Consider the following 12,092-nt stretch of genomic DNA (forward strand, 5'->3'; position numbering starts at 1 on the left):
AGGACGTACCCCCATTACAAGTCGAGAAGCATCTGTACCACACATCAAACATATCAGTGACTAGCATACTCGCCTTTCTCAGCAGTGAAACCATCCCCTACCCCAAATAAGATGTTACAGGGCACATTTATAGAGTAGTTAAAAACAAACTGCTAAAAATATAGATGGTGGATGTGGGGGGCTGGGGTAGCCAGATTTCTTTTTCTTCATATAAAGGCTTCTGAGAAGAAATGATAACTGAGCTGAATCTTGAAATGCCAGGTAAAGTAGGTATTCCAAGCAAAAGGACTTACATACGCAAAAAAATTCTTTTGACAGTACAATGATAGAAATTCCTTAAGCTTCTATCTAGAAAATCAACCACAAATTCCTTTATATTTCAAGTATTCTAACAAGAAGTCAAAATTAATTCCAATGTCTAGATCGGTGACCCTGTCCTTCTGGACTGTAACAGAAGCCTCTTCACTGAAAATCCTCTGACAAGCATCATAATCCCAGACACTCAAACTAGTCATGAACCCATCTCCATCTCTACATCTCACCAGACATGTCTTTTAGTCCCACTTTTCAGACTTGTGACTTACCGTAGCTTTCTTTCTAGTGGTATAAATTGGGTTCTCACAATATGCCTGCTTGCTCTTCTGAAGGTAGCGCTTCCAAAAATTATGTAAAACTTCATTCTAATGTGGAAGGGAAATGGGTGGTGATTCAGGTTATGATGACAAACAAATGGGCACATCCGTCCTGCAGATTTTGTACTTTATATATTAATTTCCAAAGGATGTCTTACGCAGTATTCACGATTAGAGAACAAAATCATCTGGTGTGTTTCTGTAGCATCTATCAGGACGTCAGTTCCACAAGATGCACTTTGGGGAGTGACATGTTAAACCAGTGTTTCTGAAACTTGAGTGTGCATCAGAATCACATGGAGGGCTTGTTAAAACAAGTTTTCCATCTAAATGTATTCTTACCTGCTTTTCCTTAAAAAGAATTATCACAGTATCAGATATATTGAAAATACTGAAAAAAATCCTTCTTAATCTTAGAGAAGGAAAGGACGTTAAAGATCACCTAGTTGAATCCTTGCCTTTAGTATATTAAATAAATTAAGGATCAAAGAAAGAAAGCAACTTATACATGACTACACTTCCAGTTAGCAGCAAAGCTGCCAGCAGGTCTATCGACCAGTCCCAAGGGGAAGTAAAACTAAACAAAAAAACTTTTCCATTTATTCATCACCTACTAGGCACCAGCCATCCCTCACCTCTAACATAATACAGTAAGATAGCTATTATCTCTATTTTGCCACTGAAGAAACTGAGTTAACTTGGCCAAGATTACCCAGCCAATAAATAGAAAAGCCATGAATAGAATTTGGAGTCAGTTCTGATTCCTGAGCCTGTGTTCTTATTCCCATCAGCTAATTTCAGAAAAACTGTTTTCAGAATTAATCCCTAATGAAATGGATAGACAGCTATGTATAAAGAAACCCTTCTATAGCTATTCAGCATAATTTTATAAAACTATTTATAAACATTTATACACAGGATGACTATGCAGTGATAGACTAGATCATAAACCACCACTATCAGCATCTTACCTAATGCAGTAACTGTCACAGGTTAAGTCTGTGGTGTTTCATGTTTTTGAACGTTTAATTCCTTTTTTTTTAAAAGACGGGTCTTCCTATATCGTCCAGGCTGGTCTGAAACTCCTAGCCTCAATCAATCCTCCTGCCTCAGCCTCCTAGAGTAGGTGGGGCTAGAGGCATGAGCTACCGCTCCTGGCTCTGAATTTTTAGTTCCTATAATGCTTTTAAGGATAGGGCCAGAGTCCATTTTAGACCACGCATTGCTCTAGACGTCATTCTCTTTTGGCTTGCCCCCATACACTGGTTTGAACAGCAGATGCTCCTCTACAAAATTTCCTTGGTGACTTCAGCCCACATTGATCCTTCTCTTTTTGCCTTTAATATCACTTATGAGTATATATTGTTATATAAATTTCATGTCTACTCATTTCACAAATGCATAAATCCCCCTCCCCAACTAGGCTGGATCTCTCAGAACTTGGTTTCCAATGAAGAGCACGAAGCAAGGATACAATAACAACTTGTTGTTAAATAACTAGCTGTTAAAAGAATTCCTGAAAATGGCTTTTACTAGATGAGGGAATACGAAATTCAAAAAACTGCAGGAACACTATGGTACTCCAGGAAGGCAGCAAAGTCAAAGTGTGGTCCCTGGACTAGAAGCATCAGCGTCTCACGGAACTTGTTAGAAATGCAAATTCTTGGGCCCTAATCCAGACCTACTGACTCAGAAGCTCTGGGAAGAGGGTCCAGCAATTGGTATTTCAACAAGCCCTCCAGGTGACTGTGATGAATACTCCAGTGAACCACTGGTTTACCATATGACTGCTCAAAGTGCACTCAGTAGAACTCGAGTCCTGACAGACACTATATATACACACCAAAGGAATTTGTTCTCAAATTGTGAACACTACACAGACATCCCCTGGAAATTAAACAAGCACATTAACATAGACATACAAATAAGCCCACAAAGTTATTTGTTTTACTTTGTTTAACCTGGTGTTTCCTAAGTATAATATCTGAAGACTAAAATCTTTTAAATTTTCTTGTGCATGTATTGCTTATTTACATTCTGTAAAACACACTTTAGGAACTGCAGGTCTAGTAAAAGGATTAAAGCAAAAACATCAGAAAAATAATTCTTCCAATAGGCCTAGCGTTATTATTGATTTCTCCCTAGTTCCACTCCACATCTTACTTTTCTTCAAAAAACAAAATGTAAAGCTAACATCTAGTCCCAAATGGACTTACCTTTAACTCTGGGCCTACTCCAAGGCTCTTTAAGGCTTCTGCTTGTTGATAAAGTATGTACTGAAAACCTTCACACACATACCAATCCCAGCCTTTTTCTAAATGACAAATAACACGTTTTAGACATTTTTATTCCTAATTTACCGCAATTCCACTACACAGTTACAGTTTGTGTTTTACACATTACAACTTGAATTTTTTGTATCCCTGAATAGAGTTTCTATTCTTACATTCTCTTATTTCCAATCTGGCAAATTTTTATACAAATGCTAAAACTAAACATTTTATATAATTTATCAGAGTTCAAATGTTCTGAAATATTAACCTAAAAGGAAGAAAAATGAATAGCCAACATATCTAAGAAAGTGAAGTAAGTTTTAAAAATGTATATTTTACTGAACAATGACCAGTAGAATCCTAAGTGGAAGTACTCAGTCACTGCTTTCACTTTTCTGTTCCAACTTACAAGGTAAGGATGACTATCTGGTGAATCAAAGAACCAATGTCAAGATCTGACGGTCCAGAAGTGCAGGAAAGAACAATAAGAATATTTGAAGAAAACAAACTGTTCAATGGCATTCTGCTTTTCTAGAAATGGTTCTAGAATGGGAGAAACTGAAAGCAAGGAAACTAACACTGATCTCAGCCTAGGTACCAAGTATGTGCTAGGTATTTTAAGTAGGTTATTTTAGTGAATTCTCAAAACCACCCTAAGAGATTGTGAAGAAATCTGCCACCATAATAGACAGAGCTACATGTTTAACTATACTCACGAGCTGAAGGAAAGGTAAAGTCCTTCAGGACCTTTATGTTTTACCCCTCACTGCTGGACAAATACTGTAATTCTTTGAAAAGTATGTTATCAGCACTTTTTACACATGGCTTCTGAAATCTGGTATTGACTCCAAGATCTCTTCTCCCCTGCAGAACGTCAGAGGATTCCAACTCTTCTCCCTTACCTGAATGTCACAAGGTCTCCCCAGCCCCGCTCACCAATCCAATCCCCTCCCAGGAAGGGTCTCAGGTTGTATGAGTAAAATGGAAGGCCTGTAATTTTGATGTATCCAGAAGTTGAGGAAGTTTAAACTCTTTAACCTATATACATATGTTCTCTCTTCTTCATGCACAGTGTTCTTAGAAACGGATAAAGTTGTATTTTAAATTATGAGTCTGTGTTCCTATTTTACATAACAGATGGTATTACCATCCTCACTTTACAGATGAAGAAAGGATGACTATAAGACACTTAACACCTAATATAAAGCACCTGAAGTTCCTTAAGCAATTTACGTTTAAACTACATATTTTAACTATTTAAATAGGTTAAGTCAGAATTAATTGGGGTTAACTCTGATAAAATTTAGTGAAAATTAATCAGGTCTTAGCCCAATAAAAATAGTTACTATTAAAGGTTAAATAGGAATGTGAGTTAGCATTTAGGCATTCTATTATTCATCTAAGAACATCAATGTATTTCATATAAATATTTCATTAATATACATATATTTCACGTGTGTGTGTGTCCTCAAAGTTACCTCATGTAGAAGAGTCTACCATTATCATTAGCCTGGTTTCAAATTTGAGAATCTGATTCTAGGTAGTTAGTCATAAAAATAGAAAGCATCAGTTAGACTTTACTCCAGATTCTTCTCAATAATGATTAATTATATGTACTCATTGGATTAATGAACTATATTACCTTTCAAAGCATATCCATGCTGAAGCTATTTTTAGAGAAAATAATTTTCCCTATTTTAAAGTGTATATTGAAAATTCAACGTGAGAAATGGATTTCTGAAAGTTTAATCTCCTGTTTAAGTCACCTAACCAGAAGATCCCTCCGCTGAATTATTTCATAAAATAAGCATTTTTCTTCAAAAGCACAGAAAATCATATTCATAATGAACAATAGATATAGAAAAGCACATATGCTCCCTTTGCTATTAATACTATTTTATGCACAATAGTTGCTCCACTGGAAAAGCAACTCATTGACAATAAGCGGGATAATAAAAGGATATGCTTCAAGACATTTGCTTCCCATTTTACCATCAATAGTTTCCCATTTTAATTTCATTTTGGATTACCAGCTTTAAAATCTGAAATTTTCTCTAGAATCTATTTAAAATTTCATTCCATGTCCCCACATCATGAAGGTGAAAGATGTGAATAAAGAACATTAAGCGCATATAAAGAAAGAGCTCACCAAGCTTTTTTTTCCTTTTAAGCCCCCGGTTGATGGCTTTTATCTTGGTATTAGGAATATCCTCAGTGTTTATAACTTCCTTAGATCTCTGCAGGAAACAAAAAACAAACCGTTACAAAGATAGTTTTATATCTCCCTAAGTATATTTCCAAGTATGCTCTGGGAAATAAAATGAATCAAATTGTGAGTGCCAGGGCCAGTGATGGTAACATCTTGGAGAAATTATAAAAACTGTAACATTCTGATTAATCTTTATGTTTTTTTTCATTCAAAATTTCTCAGTACCTAAAACAGTGTCTGCAACGCAGTAACCACCATCTGTTAAATGAATAAACTTTTATATCTTGGTATTAATACAATTTATGTATTTATCATAACTGGCAATATCTAACCTAATACAGATTAGTTTCATCCTACTTCAAAAACACTCTAAAACTGCTTCCATTTCTGAAATTATAAAAGTACTACTTTTTATTTTCAACCAAACTACAGAATTTTAGAATGACTAAGTGGTTACCACAATTCATAACAAAATCTTCAATCCCAGTTGCTCTCGAGGGCAGGTACCTAAGATTCTGGCTCTCTCACAACCAAAAAGAAAAGTATTGAGTCTTATTGCCAGAAGAAAGGTAAAGATTTTTAACCAACAGAGGACATTAACATATTTTTCTAAATGTAGAGATTTGAATGAAGTTTACCTTTAATTCTCAATAAGAATAAAAAGGACATGTCTCTAACAATAGGATTTTTGGAATGCAGACTCTCTAGTCATAGAAACCATATTCAAAGCAATTCTGGTATATTGGGTTGGCCACACAGAGAACATAAGACATGTCAGAGTAAATACCAAAACAGTTACCCATTTTTGAAGAGGAGCTTTAAAAAAAAACAAAACTAAACAAAAAAAACACATAAAAACCAGTTATCCAGCAAAGACAAGCAAAGCTTACAAAGAGTAGCCAAGAAAAAAAGACTTAAAATCTGGACTAGATAAAATGTGAAACAGCAAAAAACCTGAAAAAAACTAAACATCCAAAACAAAGCTATAATTAATAAATTACTGAGTGGCTATATTATGGAATATTTACACAGTCAATAAAAATTCTACAAATGTTTAGAAAAAGTATTTTCCACATTGTTAAGATAGAAGATTCAACGGTACTCACACACATTCCTTTTTTCCTCTCATACTTAGGAAAAAAGAGACTGAAATGTGTGTTGAGATTATTTGTGACTTTTAGCTTTCATCTTCACAGTTTCCAAATTTTCTACAGTAAACACGATTGCTCTTATAATCATAAAAACTGAAAGGGGCGGCCTTGCAAAAATAACAGGAAAATACCTAATCCCACAATTTTCCCAGTAATGGTTAAAGATCAGTCAGGCACCCTGCAGGAGTTCTGTTTTGCACAACTTCTGAAGAAAGCTGAATGGATGGAAAAGACATGTAAATCTCCCTTTCAAAATTGTTTTCTGAAAATCTGCTTTCACAGAGTTCCTGAGTAAACAGCAGAAGAAGGAGCTATAGCTTCAACTATATCTCAAGGGCAGGGTCACACCTCCTGTGACAATCCTTTCTCCAAGGAAGGCAGGAAACCAAGTCTTGGACTTTGACATCCTTGCAGTTTTTGTTATCTACCTGCTGCTGCTTTTGTTATCAACTGACAGCCGTCACTATTTTTTTCTCTTCATCCCCATAAAATCAGCAAGCCACTTGGCGTTGCTGCTGGCATCCCCTTCTCTTTCTCTGGGATGCCATGCCGTCTCCCTGCTCTCTTTTCCCCCTTTCCCCTCTTTCTTTCTTTCTCTCTCTCTCTCTCTCTCTCTCTCTCTCTCTCTGTCCTTCTAATGGATAAAATAAACTTTTAAACTTTTGTATCTTAATTTCTGTGTGAGAAATCTTTCTCCACTCGTGCCATGAGCATCTCTAGGCTTTCCATCCTAACAAAAACCTACACCTTTTTATTACAAATGCCCATGAAACACTTGCAAAAATATCTATTGTCTAAATTGGATAGATTTAAGGCCTTAAATTTTTTTTTCTGGATAAAATATACCAGGATAACACTCTGGTTCCTTTCCCAATTCAGAAGGTCTTTCCCCAGATTGCAGAGTATCTAGAGCTTGAAGAATTTTATACAAAGTAAGCTCGAGGGCAATAAAAGGGGCAGAAAAATAGGTCAAATTGTACCATGACTTCCATTCTTCATAGGTGTAATTACGGTCTCACCGGCCATTCCCCACCCACTGGATTTCACGCCACCACACTAAACATAGCCAGGTAACACCAACCACATCACATTCTATGTGAAGAACATGTCTGGATCGCCACAAAGCCAAGAGTTACCATCGAAGTCATACAACATACAACTTTGCATATAGTATGGAAGGAAGGCACTGAGCTAGGTACTTGGCCTTTATAAAGATGTTGCCTGGCTGGGCACGGTGGCTCACACCTGTAATCCTAGCACTCTGGGAGGCCGAGGCGGGAGGACCGCTCAAGGTCAGGAGTTCTAGACCAGCCTGAGCAAGAGTGAGACCCCGTCTCTACTAAAAATAGAAACAAATTATCTGGACAATTAAAAACACATATAGAAAAAATTAGCCGGGCATGGTTGTGCATGCTTATAGTTTCAGCTACTCGGGAGGCTGAGGCAGAAGGATTGTTTGAGCCCAGGAGTTTGAGGTTGCTGTGAGCTAGGCTGATGCCACGGCACCCTAGCCCGGGCAACAGAGCCAGACTCTGTCTTAAAAAAAAAAAAAAAAAAGATGTTACCCACTTTCAAGAACTCTACATTCTTGACAAGTTATAATACTCAATGCAATTTACAGTCTTTCAAATGAGAAGCTAGGTAGTGGTATTTGAATCTCTCAAGCTAAAAAATGACTGCAACAGACTTAATCAAACAGGACCAAATAGAAATATTATCAAAAACAGAAATCAAACAAGCCATTAATTAGTTAAATGTAGTTCAATTCCTACAAAATTCATATGCTGACTTCATCTGCTAATGGCAAATAGTGCATTACACACAATCTTTCTTCACTGTGTTTAATCTGCACTGTGGTGCAAAAGCAACGATGAGTAAATTCACTAGTTCCTTAACACACATCAAGGCAGAGGACCAAACTGCACATATGTCAAGTGTAAATGTGACATACATCTCTCCATGAAACCATTGCCATAATCAAGATGAAGAATATCTCTATCACCCCAAAAATTTCATCAAGTGAGTATGTATCTTTTTAATATTCTGTGTGACTAAATGGGAAGTAGATACAAGCATTCCAGCTGTAGGCTGAAGAACATTGACTGTCTCAAGGGAAAGCACTTTTGTAACTGACTTGCAGGCTAAATTAACCAGTATTCTCAAGGGGAATTTTTTTTTTAACTTGTTTCCTATGTTTTGTCCAGGTTTTTTTAATTGTTTCAGGTAGGAAGGTAAATCTGGTCCCTGTTACTCCATGTTGGCCAGTAGCAGAAGTCTACACAGTTACCTTCACCTATCCCAAATTTGCCTTTCTTAAGCCTATATGGTAAAGGTAATGTTTGTTCCTTCCTGGCTCTGTAGACTTTGAGCATATCCTTTCCACAGAGACGACTCGTGGCATGTTTAGCCTATCCAGTAGCAGACTGCCCATGTCTTTGACTATTTTGGTTATATTCACTGGCAGGTGTGGTCACCACAACAGGACCTAGCACTTTCAGTGTGAAGGTAGTCTCATTTACCAAGGTTACACAGGATAGTATGACAATTTCTATATTTTAAGAGGGAAGTGTGATGGGTAAAATGAACACTGGAGTCAGAAGACTCAGGTTCAAGTCCTGGCTCAACACTTTATGCTTGTGTGACTTTGGCAAACTCACTCAACTCATGAACCCTACTTGTCCTGTCTATAAATAGGTATACTAGTATATCTCAAAGGTAGTGATGAGAAGGAAATGAAATCATGGATAAGAAAATACTTTGTAATCTGTAAGATATTATACAAAGATAAAATAATAGAGCATATTTCCAATACTCCCAATAGTCCTCAAGCTTTCTAACATTCCATCTTTCAAACCTCTAAGCTACCACAACATATTAAAAACTCTTAAATAAATAAATATTAACTAATAAAAGAAATGCATCACCTTCTAAGTATAATTTTAATTATTTCCCCTTAAATCATACAGTCTGAATCAGGAAATCATTTATACATGTGGCTCAACATAATTTCAAAATCATTTATACATGTGGCTCAACATAATTTCAAAAACTCATCCTCAATTTACAAATTCCTTAACCCATGGGTAAGCACTTGAAGACTACTTACATTCTTAGAATTTGGGCAAGGCACGAGTGATAAAAATATACAGATTCTTTGGGAATTAGGCTACATATCAGGCTGAAACTGCAGTTTCTAACACATAAGCAAATTCATAAATGTTATGTGTTACTTACATCTGTAACATTGTGGCAAGAAGTGCAATAATATTTGCCTTCATCAGTAAGACCCCAAGAGACAGCAGCACACTGAGTACAGCGCTCCTTAAACTCCTTCTATAGAAGATAGAGAAGGTGTTACCATCAAACCACATTCAATACATTGTACCTATACCTTGCAGTTCTGCTTAGTTCTCCTTAGAGGGTTCCTGGCAATTTTACCCTATAAATAAAAAATCACAGGCTGGGCGCGGTGGCTCATGTCTGTAATCCTAGCTCTCTGGGGGGCCGAGGCGGGCGGATTGTTTGAGCTCAGGAGTTCGAGACCAGCCTGAGCAAGAGCGAGACCCCGTCTCTACTAAAAATAGAAAGAAATTAATTGGACAACTAAAAATATATAGAAAAAATTAGCCGGGCATGGTGGCGCATGCCTGTAGTCCCAGCTACTCGGGAGGCTGAGGCAGAAGGATCGCTTGAGCCCAGGAGTTTGAGGTTGCTGTGAGCTAGGATGATGCCACGGCACTCTAGCCCCGGCAACAGAGTGAGACTCTGTCTCAAAAAAAAAAAAAAAAAAAAACAAAACAAAACAAAACAAAAATCACAGGCTGGGCGCGGTGGCTCATGCCTGTAATCCTAGCTCTCTGGGAGGCCTAGGAGGGCAGATTGTTTGAGCTCAGGAGTTCGAGGCCAGCCTGAGCAAGAGCGAGACCCCGTCTCTACTAAAATTAGAGAGAAATTAGTTGGACAACTAAAAATATACACAAAAAATTAGCCGGACATGGTGGCGCATGCCTGTGGTCCCAGCTACTCGGCAGGCTGAGGCAGGAGGATGGCTTGAGCCCAGGAGTTTGAGGTTGCTGTGAGCTAGGATGACGCCACGGCACTCTAGCCCGGGCAAGACAGTGAGACTCTGTCTCAAAAAAAAAAAAAAAATCACAGACAACAGAAAATATATCGGAGAGATTATCTGCAAACAAGGAGAAGAGCAGTTCAGTCTCTTGAGCAGTATGAAACTGAATTAAATTATTAGAGAAAATATACTAAAATACACAGCGTGTGAGGGAAAAAAAAAGGAAAAATGGTAGTAGGGGTAAAATGGAAACAGATGAGTAAACATCCTTGAAAATGCTGTGAGAAAAAAAGATGATAAAATTTAAGTATAGAGAAGACCAAAAACAACAAAAAAAAGAAATATCATTTGGAACTCCTCCAGAACACTAACACATACTTGCCATAAAGGAACCAGAGTTTTTTTTTAACCAGGTTTGTTTCAAGTTTCAATTTATTCATTCTGCAATCTAATGAGTATCAATTATGCGTGTACTAGGCATTTTACCAGGTCTGGGGATTCAATGGTGAGCAAACAGACCAGGCACATACTGGCTAATGGTGAGCTGTAATTATTAATTTCATCAACCTAGCATTTACGGAAGTTAACTTTTCAGCATTCAATAAACATTTCTGAGCATCTACTATAAAACCTCTTATCACCATATTGCTTCTGCCCATACACAGACCTAATTCTCTGATTCACAACTCTTCGGTGTTTGACTTATCAGCCTTGATATAATTACCGAATACCATCTAATACCATCAAAGAGTGTGGCATTTTATGTAGTATTTCAAAAATGCATGCCAAATTTATTTTGACAACTTGGTAAAGTCTTCAATGACCTCATACTAAAGCTATGATAGTAGGACACCTTGGGGTGTCCCCAAACCTGAATTTGGAATCCCTGCAAGAGACAGTGGCTAGGATTCCCATAGAGACCGACAGAGATTACCTGGGGGCATTCAGGTTCCAACCCCTGCCCCTCCCTCACCCACCCCAGCATCAAAGGGAACTTGTGGGTGGTCCCGTCGAGAAAGGATGAGCCATGTGGGTGGCCACCCCACAAAACCCATAACTTCATCCTCCTCCTTAAACACACCCATAAGGACAAACACTCCACCCTCCCTCACCCACAACCTCGCCGAGCCAGAAACTCCAGTCTCTTTCCCAAAACCGCTCGCACACGCGGCCCGCCAGCCCCATCCCTCGCCTCGCCACCCTCCACCCCGCCCTCCTCTAGCCAGCGGCCGCCCCCAGCTCGTCGGCGTCCTCGCCCCTCTTCAGGTTCACTGCCCTCTGGCCCCGGTAGTTGGGGCCCGCCTAGCACACCGCCTCCTTACCGCCTCCTCTAGGTCCATCACAGCGCCGCGGGAGCGGTTGTAGCGCGGACCCGTTACCCAGGCAGCCAGCGCAGCTTCCGGGAGCGACGGAAGAAGCCCTCGGGCCGGAATCCCGAGACCCTGACTTTGGGTTCCGGACGGTGCGGCCGCAGGAAAACCTCCGCGCGCTCCAGGAGCGAAGCTCTGCAAATCTTGCATCCCCCCTCCCAGGTAGTCTTCCTTTCTTAGTCTTGGTAACTAAAACCAGCCAATAAGCAGTCTGGCAACACCTACTCCCAAGTTATTCAATCATGCTATGTTCCGAAGGTCGATTGTTCCCGCTGCAAGGGGGGGCAGTTCCGGGCCATGTTCTCCAGCGTGGTCTCTCACCCCTCTGGTTTCTCCATCCATTACTGGCTTTTTTAAGGAGAGGCATGGGGGTTTGGAGGAAAGAACATAG

General features: G+C 38.8%; 1 protein-coding gene across 1 annotated transcript in view; it reads right to left on the reverse strand.

Moving 5' to 3' along the window:
- TAF1B (TATA box binding protein (TBP)-associated factor, RNA polymerase I, B, 63kDa) overlaps positions 1-11,677 on the reverse strand; it is a 109,111-nt gene extending 97,434 nt beyond the window's left edge. Inside the window, exons 1-5 of the mRNA XM_012662432.1 lie at positions 11,654-11,677; positions 9,500-9,598; positions 5,055-5,142; positions 2,849-2,946; positions 581-680 (exon numbers count right to left, since the gene is read on the reverse strand). Coding sequence (XP_012517886.1) covers positions 581-680; positions 2,849-2,946; positions 5,055-5,142; positions 9,500-9,598; positions 11,654-11,671 — 403 coding nt within the window. The 5' untranslated portion in view covers positions 11,672-11,677. The remainder of the gene's footprint in view (positions 1-580; positions 681-2,848; positions 2,947-5,054; positions 5,143-9,499; positions 9,599-11,653) is intronic.
- Between the last annotated feature and the right edge of the window lie 415 nt (positions 11,678-12,092).

Source organism: Propithecus coquereli, unplaced genomic scaffold (assembly GCF_000956105.1).
Source record: "Propithecus coquereli isolate 6110/MARCELLA unplaced genomic scaffold, Pcoq_1.0 Scaffold764, whole genome shotgun sequence".
Classification (NCBI taxonomy): Eukaryota; Metazoa; Chordata; class Mammalia; order Primates; family Indriidae; genus Propithecus; species Propithecus coquereli.